Source organism: Frieseomelitta varia, unplaced genomic scaffold (assembly GCF_011392965.1).
Source record: "Frieseomelitta varia isolate USP_RPSP 00005682 unplaced genomic scaffold, Fvar_1.2 scaffold_326, whole genome shotgun sequence".
NCBI lineage: Eukaryota > Metazoa > Arthropoda > Insecta > Hymenoptera > Apidae > Frieseomelitta > Frieseomelitta varia.
This window is the reverse complement of record NW_025110064.1, coordinates 911,106-930,463: the sequence shown is the minus strand read 5'-3', so window position 1 is coordinate 930,463 and position 19,358 is coordinate 911,106. Positions and strand designations below refer to the sequence as shown.

The following is a 19,358-nucleotide window of genomic DNA, read 5'->3' as shown; positions in this document are numbered from 1 at the left end:
GCGCGATAGTTATGTAACGCGCTGCATGCGAGGTGTACTTTCATTCGTCTGGGCAGTATGTTCAAGGACGTGTAAAAGGTGTGCGAGCAATCGAGCGATTCGGGGTTGATGTTCTTGCAGTGAAACAAACGTTCCACTTTACCTCGTTTAAAAGTTCAATATTACAATACTGTAATATTAGGTTCTCGCGCATGAAATTGTTGGAATTTTTCAGTGACTGAAACTGTCATTAGTTTTAGCTTAGCAGAGGTTTAGTTAAACTCAAAAAGTTTAGTTTCATTGCAAAAAGGTGGATCACATAGGAAGATGAATCGTGAATGAACGAACAATGAATTTATATAGTACATTAGTGCACTTTCCATGAAATTTGAATGATTATTGGTCTGATTTTGATTTAACGAAATAAAAATTTCTACCAATATCAATATTAGCTTCTCTAACTGAAGTTTACTTTTTTATTACCTTTTATTTCAGTTAGTAGCTTGATATATATATGGCGACGCGTTTAGGTTAGGTTTTCGAAGAGAAGAATTAAATTGGATTATTGATTTGACAAAATAAAAATTTCTACCAATATCAATATTAGCTTCTCTAACTGAAGATTATATACTTTTGTAATGTACTATATTAAACTACTAATTGAAAGAAAAAATAATATACTAGTCTAGTCCAGTCTAGTATAATATATAGTAACACGTTTAGAAAAGGTTAGAAAAAAAAGTAGTAAATTTCATTATTGATTTAACGAAACAAAAATATCTACCAATATCAATGTTAGCTTCTCTAACTGTTTTCTATTTCAATTTGTAATTTAATATAGTATAATATACTATTATATTAATATACTATACTATATAAATTATATTAATAGTATAATATACTATATTAATGTACCATATAAATTATAAAAAAATATTAATTGGAAGATAAAATAATATACTAATATAGTACAGTCTAACATATAGTAACGCGTTTAGGTTAGGTTTTCAAAATAAAAAGAATTAAATTGAATTATTGATTTAAATAACAAAAATTTCTACCAATATCAATATTAGCTTCTTTAATTGAAATTACTTTCTTATTTCAATGAGTAATTTAATATAGTATAATATACCATATATGGTATATTAATATACCATATTATATAAATTATTTTAATAGTATAATATACTATATAAATTATATTAAGCTTCTAATTGAAAGATAAAATAATATACTAATATAGTATAGTATAATATATAGTAACCTAGTAACCTAGTATAGTATAGTGTAATATATAGTAACCTAGTAACCTAGTATAGTATAGTGTAATATATAGTAACCTAGTAACCTAGTATAGTATAGTGTAATATATAGTAACCTAGTAACCTAGTATAGTATAGTGTAATATATAGTAACCTAGTAACCTAGTATAGTATAGTGTAATATATAGTAACCTAGTAACCTAGTATAGTATAGTGTAATATATAGTAACCTAGTATAGTATAGTGTAATATATAGTATAGTTTAGATTAGGTTTTCGAAGAAATGAATTTAACAGCTTAGTATTGCATGTATAGTAATGCATTTAATTGATAAAAAAATAGTACAAAACGAACACATTCACAATTGCTAACCCGGTATTTCATTGTTTGTTTGAAAATACATATAACACATCAGATTTCTCTAACGACAGTTAAACAATCATTCGACTTTGCATTCTTCTATAATCATTGAATGTAAATTTAGTAGCTATCAGTGAAAAATGCTATTACGCATTTTATGATCATTTTATAATCAAACTGAAGAATTTAAGCGTCGATAAAAAATATTTCTATTTTATCGGGTTCTGCCTCTTTTCTCTAATTTATTATCTACAAAACAACACGAAGAGAAACGAGAAACACTATTTGCAGTGTTGCAAATTCCTCTTCTTTAATTTATCATTTACAAAATATTGCGAAATTCGAATCACTGAAAAATATAAGTTTATTCATTTTTGGTGGTCATTAATGACTTTGTTGACGTGACCATTTAAAAATGAGCACAAATAATAATAATAACTATTATTATTATTATTACAACAACAATATTATTTCATGTACTCTGTGTCATTTACGCTATTCTCATTTACATCCATCTCTCTGTTATAATTTAAATGACAGTATAATTTATTTTACTCTACAGTATAATTTATTTTATTCTATCTAATTTACAAAATAACGTGAAATTGAAAAACCTAAATCTAAATCTGTAGAAGCCGTAGTTCGATGCAGTTTTTACGTTGAATTTTAAAATAGAACTCGACTGTGTCGACTGTTGATAGAAACGATATGTTCTTTTTGATTTTTTTTTTTTTTTCTCGACTGTAATTTGAAGATCGAGAGCTCCTAGAAACACAAACAATTGCCAACTCTTAGTATCGTGGTGTAACACCAGTGTTACACGAGTTGAAATCATTGTGCACCATTTTTTCCCTACGAAACCTAACCAAAATTAGTTTTTTCTTCTTTCTGTCTTCAGCAAATTTCGTGGCTCTCTCTGAACAACTTTTATTAACAAAACAAATTCCACTTTCAAGATAAATCGTCCACGTGTACATTGTAACAATCAGCAAATTATACACGTGTCGTAACAATTCACTTGAAACGGTTTTCCGGATACTCCCGATCGCGTAGATAGCAATTACCTTGTCGATTACTCGTCGTCGTAGAAGTAGTTCCAAGACTTTCGAATAATTCCCCAGCTCCCAACAATCTCTCTTCAACACTCGTCACTCATCACTCGTCACGTTGTCCCTCTTTCTCCTCGGCGACCACTGCCTCTTCACCAGATCGGCGCCCTTCTCGCCGATCATGATCACCGGCGCGTTGATGTTCCCGCTGGTGATGGTCGGCATGATAGACGCGTCGATCACTCTCAACCCGCTGACACCGTACACCCTCAGCTCGGGATCCACGACGGCCATGGGGTCGCTGGGCGGGCCCATCTTCGCCGTGCAGCTCATGTGATAAATCGTCATGGTGTATTGTCTTATGGCGCAGTCCCAGTACTCGTCCGTGAACAGAGGCAGATGGCCACAGTTCGGCAACGCGCGGCTGTGAAACCTGGCGCCGAACCTCTTCAGGCTGCTCGTCTCGCCGAGCGCGATCGCTGCTTTCACGCCTTCCCGGAGCACGTCGACGTCCTGTTGGCGCGTCAGGTAATTGTGATACATGAGCGGGTAGTCGAAGGGGTTGCTGGACCTCAGCTTGATGAAGCCACGTGACTCGGGCCTGAGCAGCATCGGGAAGACACCGAACACGTCGCGGTAGTTGATGGACTCGAACACCTCGTTGTAGAACTCGTCGGTGAGCCCGTGGGCGGTTTTCACGTGGGTGCCGCCGTCGGACGTGGTGGACGAGGAGGTGAGCATGAACTCGATGTCCGGCCAGTCGTCGCTCTGGTTCGCGTACTTCGTCGAGATGAACCCGACCGTCTCGAGGCCGACGTTCGACGTCAGCGGCCCGTCCTCCGTGATCGCGTACCTAAGCGCCGAGTTCAGGTTCACCAATCGGGTCATCACCGTGCTGACCGGGTAGTCGATCAGGAAGATCAAACCGCCGACCGCTATGTGGTCCTGCAGGTTCTGCCCGACACCGGGGGAGTCGTGGATCACCGGGATCCCCACTTGTTGCAGGTGTTGCCTGGGCCCGATACCCGACAGCATCAGCAGTTGAGGGGAGTTTATGGCACCTGGTGAGACATGGTGACAGTGATTCGTGCTTCGTTTGTAGATGATTAATTTTTTTTTTTTCGTTTCGTTGTTCAAACGAAAACTCGAAACGTTATACATTCGACTCGATGTTCGTCGAGTTTTATTTTTGTTATGAAGTGTGTATTTTGTATGTAATTGTTAATGTTTCATTGCGATGAGTAAATGACATTCGTCCTTTGATGAAATTTCAATGATTATTGACGAATTTCGTAACGATGCTCAATTTATTAGGATGAATATCTTTTTGTTACGGACAAAGTATGTATTTGTTATTATATTTATAATTATATATATATTCATTAATTTATTTATTTATATTATATATATAATTATATATATATATATATATTTGTTAATTTATTTATTTATATTATATATATATATAATATAATTATATATATTTATAATTATAATTTATAATGAAGTTTGTATTTATTATTATTATTATATTTTCTATGCAATCATTAATGTTTCATTATGATAAGTAAATGATACTCATACTGTTCTAATGAAATTTCGGCAATCATTAACGAAATTAGTATTTTTTCACGACGAATACTTTCATTATTCAGATCTTTCAACGATATTAATTACTATTAAAATTCATATTTTTTTCATGATGTTAATTATGAATGAAATTAATAACTTTCATTATTATTACATATTATTACTGAATATTAATGAAATTACTTTCATTATACACAGCTTTTAGTGATATTGGTCATTAGTGAAATTCATAACGTTAATTATTAATGAAATTCATATTTTTGTTATAAATAGAAATAATATATCGCTCCTTTCGTGATCACGTTAGGTATTTATTAATGAAATTAATATTTTATTGTAGAGAATACTTTCATTATAATTGAAACGCGTCAATTTTTAGTGATATTAATTACTGAAATTTAGTGATATTAATAATGAAATTGATAGTTTTATTAAAAGTTTATTCCAATGAACATTTTCATTATAAAGGAGATTCGTACCTTTTAATGATTAATTGATGAAATTAATAATTAATTTGTAATAATCGATATTTTCATTGTAAAAATAGTATTCATAGTTTTTAATATCGTTAAAATGTTAATTTTTAACTCGTTCTGACTAACACTAATAATTAATATCACTAGAAGATACGTATAATGGAAGTATTAATCTCATTAAGAATTAAACAGATCCAAATTAATATAAAATGAGGGTTCAAAGGGTTCATCTACTAATTTTAAAATATTTCTAAATAATTCTTAAACTGTCATTGAATTTAATCGTCAATCTTTTTCTTAAACATTTTCTGAAGAAAAGAAGTCACTCGGTCAGAATTAATCATTAAAAACGAAATTAATTGCCAAAGAAATTTCGTGAAAAGTGAAACAACAGAGAAATATTAATTTTTCACTGTTTCGATCATAGTGAATAATGATTTGGTTATAATATCTTTCAATTACCAATAATCATTTTAATTTTTTTTTTTCATTACTGTCATGAATTAATTTTTTTAAATTTTTTATTTATTTTATTGAATTAATAAAAATTTATTAATAAATGTATTTTAATTTTATTATAAATATGAAGTAAAAATACATTTAATTTCGACTTAAAATTTAATCATTTTATAATGATTCTTATTTAAATTAAAATATATTAATTATTAATTTAAAATATATTATAAATAGAAATAACAATATTACTTTAAATAATTTCAAAATTTAATTATAATTAAATTAATAAGTATAATTTATAATATAAATATAAATATTTAAAATTAATTTATAGAATAATTTTAATTAATAAATTTCTTATTATTATTATTATATTGTATTATTATTATTATTATATTGTATTATTATTATTATTATATTTTATTATTATATTATATTTTATTATATTTTATTATTATTATTATTATTATTATTATTATTATATATTATTATTATATTTTGTGAAAAAAAAGTTAATTACGAAACTCGTACATTTCATTAAAAAATTATTGTCGACTACTTGCAGTGAAATTTTAACCATAATTTAAAGTCATTGTTCTCTTCATCAGAAATTATTTATCATGAAAACAAACGCGAAACGATCAAATTGGCGTTACGTTCTAATTGTCGAAATCTCTTCAATTCTTCGAGTGTAACGATTATTAATTATTTAGTTGCGATTGTATACCTGCTGAGAGGATCACCTCCTTTCTGGCGTGGACCACGTGTTTCCGCCCCTCTCTGATGAATTCGACGCCGTAGGCTCTTCTCGTAACTGGATCGATCAGAATCTTAGTCACGTGGCTCCAAAGTGACAGATGAAAATTTCTCCGCAGTTGGATCGGTCTGACGAAAGCTTTGGCGGTGCTGCATCGGGTACCTCGTCGCATTGTGTATTGATACAACGCGAAGCCCGTTTGTTGCTGGCCATTCACGTCCACGATGTCGTAGCCCATCTCCTCGCCAGCCTGGAGGAAAGCTATGCCTAAGGGTGTGTTGTACGGGGAGTCTTGGATCGTTAGGTAGCCACCTTCAAAGTGAAACGAAGAAGAAAGAATCTCGTGAGAATGTCAAGTCAGTTGCGCGAATTTGTTGATTCTTTAACAATTGCGAACGTTGCAACAGAGGCAGTGCATTGCAAATAGTAGAAATACACACAGGTAGTATAAATGTTATAAATATTTCAAATACAAACTGATAGTGCAGCATATTTTAAATATAAGTAAATGGTACAAATATTACAAATATTTCAAATGTGAATAAATGGTACAAATATTACAAATATCTCAAATGTAAATAAATGGTACAAATATTACAAATATTTCAAGTATAAATAGATGGTACAAATGTTACAAATATTTCAAATATAAATAGATGGTACAAATATTACAAATATAAATAGATGGTACAAATATTACAAATATTTCAAATATAAATAGATGGTATAAATATTATAAATATTAATCTTCAATAATATTCTCTTGAAAGAGAGAGACAACGATTCCGAAGAAAATGTTAATTTTGCAAATTAAGAAAATTACACAGTTTTGACTGAGAAGATTCTGGAAATGACTATTTTTCATTTGAGTTATATAAAGAATATTTTTTCTCACAAAAAAGTGGAGAGAAGATGCAAGAAAGAGAGAATCATTAATTTGGCACATTCAGGCCTAATTTTTTTAATTTGAAATAATTTAGAAGTTACTCGTAAGTACGTGACGTTTCTGGAACAGAATGACAACCAATGTAACCATTTCTTCTCCAGATAGTAGATCGTATATTTATTAATTATGTCAATTTGGCGACCTTGTTTCACAGCGGATGCGATATTGCTTCGCTGTGTAGTAACGCTTGATTATTGTTTCTGTCAGTCTCTGACTATCTGTGGCGCGTTCCTTTGCAACTAGACAATTTCACTTTCTGCAAAATCCTCGAATGGAAACAAAATGGAAATACAAATTTTAAAAACGGTTCGTTTAATCAAAATTTCGAGGAAATTCATTCACTAGTTTCTCCTTTCATTTATTTGCAAATTCTTCTTCTATAATATAATGTATTGTATAGTATAATTAATGTATTTGTATTAATATAATTGTATTAATATTAATATAATATATTGTATAGTATAATTAATATATTTGCATAATTGTATTAATATTAATATAACGTATTGTATAGTATATTATTATTATTGTGTAGTATAATATACTTGTATAATTGTATTAATATTAATATAATCTATTGTATAGTATATTATTATTATTGTGTAGTATAATATACTTGTATAATTGTATTAATATTAATATAATCTATTGTATAGTATATTATTATTATTGTGTAGTATAATATACTTGTATAATTGTATTAATATTAATATAATCTATTGTATAGTATATTATTATTATTGTGTAGTATAATATACTTGTATAATTGTATTAATATTAATATAATGTATTGTATAGTATATTATTATTATTGTGTAGTATAATATACTTGTATAATTGTATTAATATTAAGATAACGTATTGTATAGTATATTATTATTGTGTAGTAATATACTTATACAATTGTATTAATATTAATATAATCTATTCTATAGTATATTATTATTATTCTATAGTATAATTCTTCTCGTATAATATAAACTGTAAATTAATTTCACAAATTGACTATAAAATTTTATATACGAATGCATGCGAATGTACATAGTTATATAATTAATATATAATTAATATTAAATTACAAATTGTAAATTAATTTTGTCTATCGTTAACGTAAATTGCGAATTGATTTTAAAATTACGAGTCACAAATCAATTTTATCTGTTCCTGTAAATTTATGATGATTTTAATCTTTGATTTATTATTGTTTCACCTTATCGGAGTATCGTTCGACTTTGCTCTTTTAACTTCGTGTACTTGTTTTTATTTTGCTTTTATCTTCATATTCGTAACATATTGTAATACATTTTCGATATTGTTTATACTTTTGTCTATTAAAAAAAAAAAAAAAAAAAGAAAAAAGAATTCGTAAAGCTTGAAATTTGAAATAATTAAAATGTACATCATACACTTGACATTGTTAATAATATTTGTTATGTTAACGAATGAATTGATACATTCTAATGATAATAAATTCTGGATAAAATTAATTAGTGCATGATAAATGTATGCAGTTACAACACGAAAGCAATTCTTTTTCTTCACTCAACGAGGTCGTATCTTATTAGGGGCAATTACTTGGAGCGCTCAGTGTAAAATACTGACTATTTGATTTAAGTATTTATTACCACGTACAAGCTATAATAGAGTATGTGGCATCCATCGTATTTCTTCGTTAGAAATTAAAATGCAAAAGAGGTCTCACTTTTCTGCTCGTTTGAATTGTTTTTATAAATTCATCAATCAAGTAATTTTATTATTTGTTGAAATATTTTTACAAATTTCGCAATGCGAATAATTTATTTAAATTAATTTTAACATTCAATGCAATAAAACATTAATTACTATTAATTTTAATAATTATTAAATAATTAATAACGATTTATTTAAATTGATTTTGTTTGTTTTATTTAAATAAATAAAAAGAATTGCATTATGAATTGCATATATGTTGTCGTATATATTCATAAATTTTTATAAATAAATAAACAACAAATGTGAGCAGAAGAAAAAGCATCTTTTTTGATTATTGAATTATTAAATATAACAATAACAAGCAATGATAAATATAATAATAATCAACGTTGGACGTATTTATTCATTCCGTTGTCTACTTGATTTGAATAAATAAAAATACGACAGAATTATAACTAAGAATTATATCAAATTATCGTAATTATAAATTACGTTGATCTAGAAACGTGTGAAATTGAAACAGCAAAGTTGAACATGCACAAACAATACTCGCAAGGTAAAATAATAATAAATCAAAATTATAATTTCAATAAATTATAATTTGACAAATTACAACATATAAAAATACACAAATGATACTCGCAAGATAATAATAAATCAAAATTATAATTAACGTATAAAACTTACATTAACAAATTATGTTATATGGAATATCAATATATTATTATATATTCGATATAAATAAATAAAATGGAAGTTTAAACTTTATAAAGAAGGGTAAAAGCTTCTCGCTTAAATCACTTTGAACAAATAAAAATATAACAATTAATTGTAAACTTGACCTTTTCAAATTTAAATGTAAAAATCGAGAAACAGTCTTACCAGTGCTATGGTACTTAGTGTTGCGAGCCAGATAGGGATTTCGTTGATCCTGGGACTTTTTGAAATAAGGCAGAACGTCCTCGTAACCCCAACCAGGATTTCCAAAGCTTTCCCACTGGTCAAAATCTCGCCGATTCCCTCGAATGTATAGCATCGTGTTAAGCACGCTCGAACCTCCCAAAACCTAAAACAGTATCGTGACACAGTTTGAAAAATACATTAGACAGATTCATCGTCGTTTGGATACATTCATTTACTGCACGTTTTATAGTAATTAATCTTGTTTGGAACATCAGTTTAGAGAATTGAGAATAATTAACAATTATTTTAGAGAATATATTAGAATAGATATTAGATATAGATATTAGAACATATTAAATAGAATAGAATATATTAGAATAGATATTAGAATATATTAAATAGAATAGAATATATTATAATAGATATTAGAATATATTAAATAGAATAGAATATATTAGAATAGATACTAGAATATATTTGATTAGAAATTATACTGGAATATATTAGATATTAGAATTTATTAGATATAGATATTAGAATATATTAGATTAGAGATTATATTAGAATATATTAGATATACTCTCTAAAATAATTATTTTAGAGATAATATCATGTATATTAGATTATTAGGTAGTATATTAGGTATATTAGATTATATTAGGTATAGATTATATTATATTTAGAAGTTAGTAGATTATATTAGGGTAGAAGATTATATTAGGTATATTAGATTACATTGGATACATTAGATGTAAATTAATTAATTCTAGCTGTTTCTTCTATTGATTACGAATTAATAATTGATATTTACATTGGTCGTTATCAGAATTAATTAACATTGATCGTTATCAACCAATAATTGATAATTATACGCAATTGCACGTTGGTACAATTTTTTATCCACTGGTCTTTTATCTCTACAAAGAATTTCTCTCCACAAATTTTCTTCAACTGGAAAAGCAAGATTGAAAAATTGAGGTCAAGTCAACTTGACACTTTGCCGACTTAGGTAGCCTATAGTTGACAAGCTATCTAAGTGTCGAGGATTGATTTAACAGTTTCAATAATTCTACCAAGAAATATATGATATCTCTCTCACCTTTCCCCTGGTCCAGCAGCATCGTCGATCGACCATCGCCTGACAAGCTGAATCCTGCGGCTGCGTCCTGTATTTCCAATCCAGCTTGCTCTTGTGCAAGTAAAGAGAGAGTATAGGTACGTCGGTGATCTCGGTCTCGTGTCCACCAGCCTCCAACAGCAACACGCTCCACGCTGGATTCTCTGTTAACCGATTCACAACCACGCTCCCGGCCGATCCACCGCCGACCACCACGAAATCGTACTCTCTCCTTATGTTGTTCGTCACTTTCGGATAATTCTCGGGATCCATTAGATCATAATTGTAGTAGGCCAGCGCCACTATGATGATGGGGATTATCGCCACCTTTCCGAGTAGCAGAGTGGCGCCCTTTATCGCCAACGAGGTCACTGTCGCGATCGTCATTTTTCTCTCTCTCGTCTTTCTTTTTTCTCCTTTTAAAAAATTTTTTTGAAGAAAAATAGTTTAATTTTATATTTTTTCTCTCTTGAAGAAAAATATTTTAATTTTATATTTTTTCTTTCTTGAAGAAAAATAGTTTAATTTTATATTTTTTCTCTCTTGTAGAAAAATATTTTAATTTTATATTTTTTCTCTCTTGAAGAAAAATATTTTAATTTTATATTTTTTTCTTTCTTGAAGAAAAATATTTAAAGTACTGGAAGTTTTGAAATTTTATTAATAATTCTTTCTGTTCTGTTATTTATTTTGGGGAGGGGGTTTTTTTTTTTGGCTTTCAGTTCTGTTTTTTTTTTTCTTTTGGTTTTTTTATTGTGTTTGTAAATTCTAATAATTCTTTGTTAGTTAAGTTTCGTTATTTTCTTTTCTTCCTTTTTATTCATTTGAAATTTGAATTATTATCTATTGTCTTTTGTTTCTAAATTTTATTAATTCTTTGCTGGTAAAGTGTTGAAAGTTTCGTTGTTTCTTTTTTAATTTCTCGTTAATTATTATTATTCTCGTTCGAATTGTTGGAAGATTCATTATTATTTCTCTTCTGTTTCTTCTTTAATTTTTACACTTCGCTTTTAAATTTCATTAAATCCTGGAAGTTTTGTTAGTCTTTAATTTTTTTTTTTACTTTTTATTCTCCACCTTTGAATTTTGTTAATCCCTTATCAACTATATTAATTTAATTAACCCTTCAATTTTCTGTATGCGTACATGTACGTATAAATTTCTTTCAGAATTTCTCTGATCGTACATTTGAGATTTGGAAATATTGCTATTACTTTTTGATTTTTACTCTTCGTTTACAAATTTTATTAACAAATATACTTCACAAATTTTTTGCTCCCAAATTCTATTAATTTTTTAATTTTTTTCCAATTCGACAAATTTTACCAAAATTCTCTAATTTTTTAATTTTCAAATATTTAAAATTTTATTTTTTCTTTTTTTATTATATCTCTGTTCTTCGATGCCCCATTACATTTGCGCGTTACGTCGAGAATTTTGATTCTTCTTGAAAGAAGAGACGCTCGTTCCTTCAAACACTCGTTCGTGCCAAGATAAATTCGCTTCTACGACACTGAGATTGAACGATGTCATTGTTGCTCGCAAAGTTTCGCGAGAACAAAGCGAACGAAACTCTCTTAATTTCTTCGAAAAGTAACTCTTCGATGCTCTATTGACTCGTGAGCTGCACACCGAGAAGTCGAGTTGTTCAAATTTCAGTTGATCCTGAAAAAAGAAAGTTATTTTCGTCAGCAGTGAATTTTGTAAAAAATGGAAATTATACGAATGTTCCAACTACGATGAAATTGGCCTTATTCCAAATCTTCTGAATGTAGTTTGTAGGAAAATTTCTACTTCCTAAATTGATTATTAATTGAATAAAAATGAAATGAAATAGGATTTTTATGCAAATTAAAGATATAATGATATACAAAAATGTATAAATAAATATATTATAGTTTATGTGTTATATTACATAAAACTATAATATATACATATAAAATAAAAATATATACATACATGAATAAAAATATTGTATATATTATATTTATATTACATATAAATGAAATATATTATATATTATATATATTATAATTATATATTTCATTTATATTATAATACAAATAAAATGTATATTATATATATTATAATTACATATTTCATTTATATTATAATACAAATAAAATGTATATTATATATATTATATATATTTATATTATAATATAAATAAAATATATTGTATATTATTCTCAACAATAATTCCGGCAATGATCAACGTTTGCAATTAAATGAAAATAGAAAAATAGAAAATTATTTTATGATTGTTCAAAATTTATCTATTATTATTCTTTTACATGTAGAGATCGCCGTTCTTTAAATGTTATCATGTATCATCTATATATAATTTCATACGATTTTAATGTAAATAATCGTTTCTCAATCCGTCTTCTTCGAAGAGAAAACAACCACAGCGAAAGACACAAGGAACGATGAAATTAAAAAACAATTTCGCACTTGCGTGAAAATTGCTCGTGTATTTGTGCTTTAGTAGTTTTTAATTACACTGTCGCTCGCGAATCGTTGCGAATCGTTACGAGACAATAAACGTGAAACTTCGTCGGGACACGGTTTCTCACTTACGTATTAACGATGCTTACGTTCGCCAATATGAAACTTCGTCGTTCCAATTGTCACTCAACGACCTGCAGTTGTGTTTAATAAGTGGACGCCGTCTCCCTGAAAAAAGTTACTGTTTTTGCAAAAAATTTTGCACGGATCAAAAATACTATAGTATGGCTACTGACAAGGGTTTGAAAAATTTATAGAAAAAAAATTTTAATTCATAAGAATTCACACATGAAATATATTGAAAAAAATCTATTAATTATATTAATCCAAATAAAATGATAAAAAATTGAAAAGACATGTGTTTGTAAAAGTTATTTTTGTTTTATATCATTCAGTCTTTCAGTGACCACTCTTTATTAGTAGTAGCACTTAATTAATGGAATTAATTGGATTGCATTTCACCAACTTTTCAGCACACGAGACAGGTAAAGGCCTCCATGTTTCTCGAATTCGACGACTTTGGAGGTCTTTATCTGTCTCGTATGCTGAAAAAGTATGTCTTTTGGAGGAAAAAATATTTCGCCGCGTCCAAGCAATAATTGCTAGTGGTGGAGATTGGACACACTATTAATTAAGTCATAGTATAGTAATAGTATTTTCGAGCTGTGCAAAATTGTTTACAAAAGGAATATTATTTCTTCAGAGAAATATATCGTCTACGTTCTTATTAAACACACTGTATATATTTACCAAGAAAAATTGATCAGAATTCTGAAAATAGGGATTTTTCTGATTAACAATTGTCATTAGGTACCAAGAGATATGAACAATATAGTGTATACTATATATTAAACTAGACATATATGTGTACTAGGTACCAAGTAATATATACTATAACACACATACTAGATACCAATATAAGATACCACAAATACATACTATACGAAACGTATATTGGGTAGCAAGGAAAGCAAAAGACTTCTGTTGGTCGCAATTCTGAAAACAGCGATTTTTCTGATTGACTGTTTCACTAGGTACCAAGTACCAAGTGCTAAGTATTATAAATATACTAGTGTATTTACTATAAATACACCAGTATAGCACTATAGTACAGTATTAAATACTGTAAATATATATTATACTAGGTACCAAGGAAAGCAGAAAACTTCTGTTGATCGCAATTCTGAAAATAACGATTTTTCTGATTGACTGTCACTAGGTAACAAGAAATATGAACTGTATAGTATATACTATATATTATATTAAATATATATATTTAGTATATACTATATATGCACTATAATATATGTATATACTAGGTACTAATACTAAATACTAAATAATATAAATATACTAGTATATTTACTATAAATATATAATACTAGTATATTACTATAGTACGATACTAAGTATTATAAATATATATTATACTAGGTACCAAGGAAAGCAGAAAATTTCTGTTGATCGCAATTCTGAAAATGGGAAAATTTCTAATTGATGACTGTCACAAGATATCAAGAAATATAAACTTTACAGTATATACTATATGCTACATTAAACGTGTTTATATAGTATATGCTATATGTCTACTGTAATATATATATTAGGTACTAATACTAAGTATTAAGTATTATAAATATACTAGTATATTTGCTATAAGTATTTACTATAAATATACTAGTATGTTTGCTATAAGTATTTACTATAAATATACTAGTATGTTTGCTATAAGTATTTACTATAAATATACTAGTATGTTTGCTATAAGTATCTACTATAAATATACTAGTATGTTTGCTATAAGTATCTACTATAAATATACTAGTATGTTTGCTATAAGTATCTACTATAAATATACTAGTATGTTTGCTATAAGTATCTACTATAAATATACTAGTATGTTTGCTATAAGTATCTACTATAAATATACTAGTATGTTTGCTATAAGTATCTACTATAAATATACTAGTATGTTTGCTATAAGTATCTACTATAAATATACTAGTATGTTTGCTATAGGTATCTACTATAAATATACTAGTATATTTGCTATAAGTATTTACTATAAATATACTAGTAGATTTACCATAAATATAGCAGTATTACTGTAATACAGTACTAAGTACTATAAATATATAATTAGGTACCAAGGAAATCAAAAGACTTTTGTTGATCAAGCAATTTTTAAAAAAATTCTATATATAGAATCGCTTCTCGATTGACTGTGAGTTATGAAATTGAAACGAGACAACATTATCGAGTGGAAAAAACAGGACCAACAAGAGAGCCACCGTGGAATTCGCCTGTAGGGGAACAGGCTGCAGAACAATTCAAAGTAATCTCGCGTTTGCATAACTTTCTTTTTTCTACGATGCAGTCGAGTGACATCGCCATTCACGGGCAGCGTGCCGCTCGTTACCGATGCAACCTTTTCGGCCACGGTTGCGACACACTTTCTGTTTCCCTTCTGCGGATTCTCGCCGATTCGTCGCCGCAACGGAACTACATTCGTCAAATTCGTCAAATAATATCATCGAAACGAATAATTTTCAAATAAAAGGAACTTCGTTCTCGTATGCTCGTATGCGAGTTCGGTATTATAATAACCGCGCGACAGTATCATCGACAGTATCGAGTTGAAATCGAATTCGAGTGACAATCTCGCTTCAAAGACTTTATTATAACTTTATTATAACTTGTTAAAATCGTCGAATTCAAGTGATAGTTTCATAAAGTGGATGGATAATTTGTCGGAAATCGATTCGATCGGGTAAAAGGATTTATTGAAATTTCAATTCGTGTGATACGAATGATTTATTAAATCGCTTGCGCCGATTGCGGACCATAACGAGTGACCAACACCGTACACAATAACTCGTCGCTTTCCTTGTAAACTCGTCGGTATGATATCACTGGATAGAAGTTATTGAGAGGTATAATAAATTTAATATTTATTTTGCCTATTTTGTTTCACTTCACTATACTTAAAACTGAGAAGGTATTACGATTTTGGAGCGAAAAATTCTCGACGCGCGTGGCAAAAATCAATTCGAATAGTATCGAGTCGAATTAAAATCGAACGAACGACTCGTTTATATGAATCATGTGACAGTAATTTAAGTTGAATTACATGTGATAATTCTTTCAAGCTGAATTACATGACAGTAATTTAATCGGATGAACAATCGGTTTGATCTAAGATCTGTTCTTGTTAATAAATTACGTACTTTGTATTTATTCCTGAAAGAAAGTGTAGCAAGGAACACGTGACATTCCTAATTGAAAATTGAGAGCTACAAGGCATCAGGTTTTATACCAAAACTTAACGAAATTCATACTTTGTTGTCCGTATTATAAATTAATACCTTAGCACCTCTTGCACACACCAAAAACTTAACAAAATCAATACCTTGATTTGTATCTGATTATCTCTTGTTATTAAATGTGAATTAATACCTTAATTGTACAATTGTTATAACGACTCGTGACCTTGTACACGCGATCCACCTGTGCACACTAAACTGAGGAGAAGAACACAATCGTTGCCCGCGCGTTTCGCCGAGAATCCCCAAAGAAAGTGGCCTCCATGTTTATCGAATAAAAATTGCAAACACGCGCACGCTTCAACATCGATATCCCTCGCAGCAACGATATTCCTTATTACTCAGAGAGCAATAGTCCTCGTATTACTCACTCCACGATTTCTGAAATTAGGTCCGCCCACGTGCGTGTTTGAATGATTTCCCCCGAGCGAGCCGACGTTGTCAATCAACGCATCCCGATCCCTCGTGGATCGTGCACGATGTCAACGGCGGATGATCGGCTCGATCGGCACGATCGAGTAGCTCGCGAACGTAGAGAAAGCGAGAGACTGAATGTCCGAACATCACGTTCCACGTATAAAGCGTACGTTCTCGTACAGTGCCACCACTTTTGGTCCTGCCAACAAACAAAAGCTTTGCCTCGTGTTTAGTTATTTATAGTTGTATTTACGACTACTTCCTCCCTCTCCTCTCCCTCTCTCTCTCTCTCTCTCTTTTTCTCTCTCCCCCCTGGAACCAGTGTTGGGCATTATTCGAATAAAATTTTACTCGAATAACATTTCGAATAAATTCTTCGAGTGAAATTTTGTTCGCGTAATATTTCGAATAAATTCTTCGAATAATTAAATTTATAGTATAATATATTATAAAATATAGGCATAAATATAATTCTTGTGATATACTTTAATAAAGCATAAGAGCTATAAATATAATTCTTATGGTATACTTTAATAAAGCATAAGAGCTATAAATATAATTCTTATGCTATGCTTTAATAAAGCATACGAGCTATAAATATAATTCTTATGCTATACTTTAATAAAGCATAAGAGCTATAAATGTAATTCTTATGCTATACTTTAATAAAGCATAAGAGCTATAAATATAATTCTTATGCTATACTTTAATAAAGCATAAGAGCATATAACACGAGAGCATAAGAGCATATAATATAGCATAAAAGCTTATAAATATAGCTCTTCTGCTATATTATAAATATATGGTATATTATATATTATAAATATAGCTCTTCTGCTATAATATAATATATTATAAAATATAGCTCTTATATAGCATACTAAAAATTTAATTGAATAAAATAATGTATATAATTCTTGAATACAATTGAATAACAAATGTAGTTTTTATATTACTATACTATAATATATGTATACTATACCATAGTCTATATTATAATGTATATATACCATAATACTATAATGACTATATACTATACCATAATATATACTTTATACTATAATAGTATATGTATAGTGTACAATAATATATATATGTGTATATATGTATATTATAGTACTATAATACTATAATAGTATATACTATAATAGTACTATAATACTATAATAGTATATACTATAATAGTACTATAATACTATAATAGTATATTATAGTACTGTAGTAATGTACATATAGTATATAGTATACTATGTAGTATATATAATATACTACAATGTATAATATATTTTTAGAAATTTGAACGATCTATTCATAAAATAAAATGAATAAAAATTAAAGTTTCTAGATAACATTATCATTAATAAACTGGTCTAAGTCTTCTTTGCTTTTACATTCTTATACATATCTTATCATATCTTATACATACTTTATTTAATCCTCATAAATGATCATGATAATTGTAGTTTGTAATGCTACAAAAATGTTGTAGTAAATATCTTCACTGACAGACATTGATAAATAAAATTATATCAAACAAGAAAAATTGAGTGTTTTTGTGGAATTATCAATGTGTATGAAAACTACTAATTATCCTCATAGAAATTTCATAAATTTACAACGACGCGTTAAATATGTATGTATACAAATAAAAACTCTTTATTTTTCGCACTTTCATTCTTATAATTTATTGTAAAAGTTTTTTTTATTTTCCAAATAAACGCACAATCGCGATAGAAATTAATACATAAAATTGTATGGAATAGAAAATTTCAAAATCAAGCAATTGTGCTCAGACACTTCTAATTATTGTAACAACCTCTCACAATCGTTTCATAAATTGACAGCGATGCGTTTTCAGAAATTTCGAATGATTTCTCGTCGTAATGTGGAAGCTTCTGTTCTTCTCTTATTCTTCGCACTTTCATTCTTATAATTTCTATCGTTAAATTTGGCTATAGTGTGAAAAATTCACACCACTCATCTTCATTTCGTTGGTAATCGTTTCGCAATGACGCAGTTGTATAATTTTTTGATTTCGTTCGTGTGTTCAAGGATACTGGCTGAATCAGTCGATCGACGTTAAAATCGAGATTCTGGTTACGTGAACTCTCTCACGAAATCAGTTACTGTTCCTCGCCTAATGATCACGTCACACGCTGTACATATTCGATTTTAATCAAATGAAATTGTCTCCTAAACCATTCATGTTGTTATATATATTGTTACATTTATATTACTTTTTGTTATATTTATATTATTTTATGTATATTATTTTATTTTATTATATTATTTTGTCATTTATGTATTATTTTATTATATTAGTTTGTCGTTTATGTGTTATTCTATTATATTATTTTGTCATTTATGTATTATTTTATTATATTAGTTTATCGTTTATGTGTTATTTTATTATATTATTTTGCCGCTTAGGTATTATTTTATTATATTACTTTGTCATTTATGTATTATTTTATGTATATTATTATATTATATTACTTTGTCATTTATGTATTATTTTAT

The 19,358-nt window shown here is 28.5% G+C and overlaps 1 protein-coding gene and 1 long non-coding RNA gene across 2 annotated transcripts; both read right to left on the bottom strand.

Moving 5' to 3' along the window:
* Window positions 1-1,547: 1,547 nt before the first annotated feature.
* LOC122530093 (glucose dehydrogenase [FAD, quinone]) lies at window positions 1,548-11,049 on the bottom strand. Its single transcript, XM_043656752.1, has 4 exons — window positions 10,573-11,049; window positions 9,453-9,636; window positions 5,903-6,244; window positions 1,548-3,714 (listed from the first exon to the last, which is right to left on the bottom strand). The coding sequence occupies exons 1-4, from the start codon at window positions 10,975-10,977 to the stop codon at window positions 2,753-2,755; spliced, it is 1,893 nt and encodes a 630-aa protein (XP_043512687.1). The 5' UTR covers window positions 10,978-11,049; the 3' UTR covers window positions 1,548-2,752.
* An 860-nt stretch (window positions 11,050-11,909) lies between these two features.
* LOC122530070 lies at window positions 11,910-17,040 on the bottom strand. The gene is made up of 3 exons (XR_006306907.1): window positions 16,555-17,040; window positions 13,171-13,266; window positions 11,910-12,255 (listed from the first exon to the last, which is right to left on the bottom strand). It is a non-coding gene; the product is annotated as an uncharacterized LOC122530070 (long non-coding RNA).
* Window positions 17,041-19,358: the final 2,318 nt, after the last annotated feature.

Bases quoted from the DNA above. Each gene is read 5' to 3' on its own strand.
- LOC122530093 (XM_043656752.1), bottom strand. From the start codon at position 10,977: ATGACGATCGCGACAGTGACCTCGTTGGCGATAAAGGGCGCCACTCTG. The intron at 6,245-9,452 runs GTAAGACTGTTT...TTCACTTTGAAG, and splicing joins CACTAAGTACCATAGCACTG to GTGGCTACCTAACGATCCAA. The intron at 3,715-5,902 runs GTATACAATCGC...ATGTCTCACCAG, and splicing joins GGAGGTGATCCTCTCAGCAG to GTGCCATAAACTCCCCTCAA.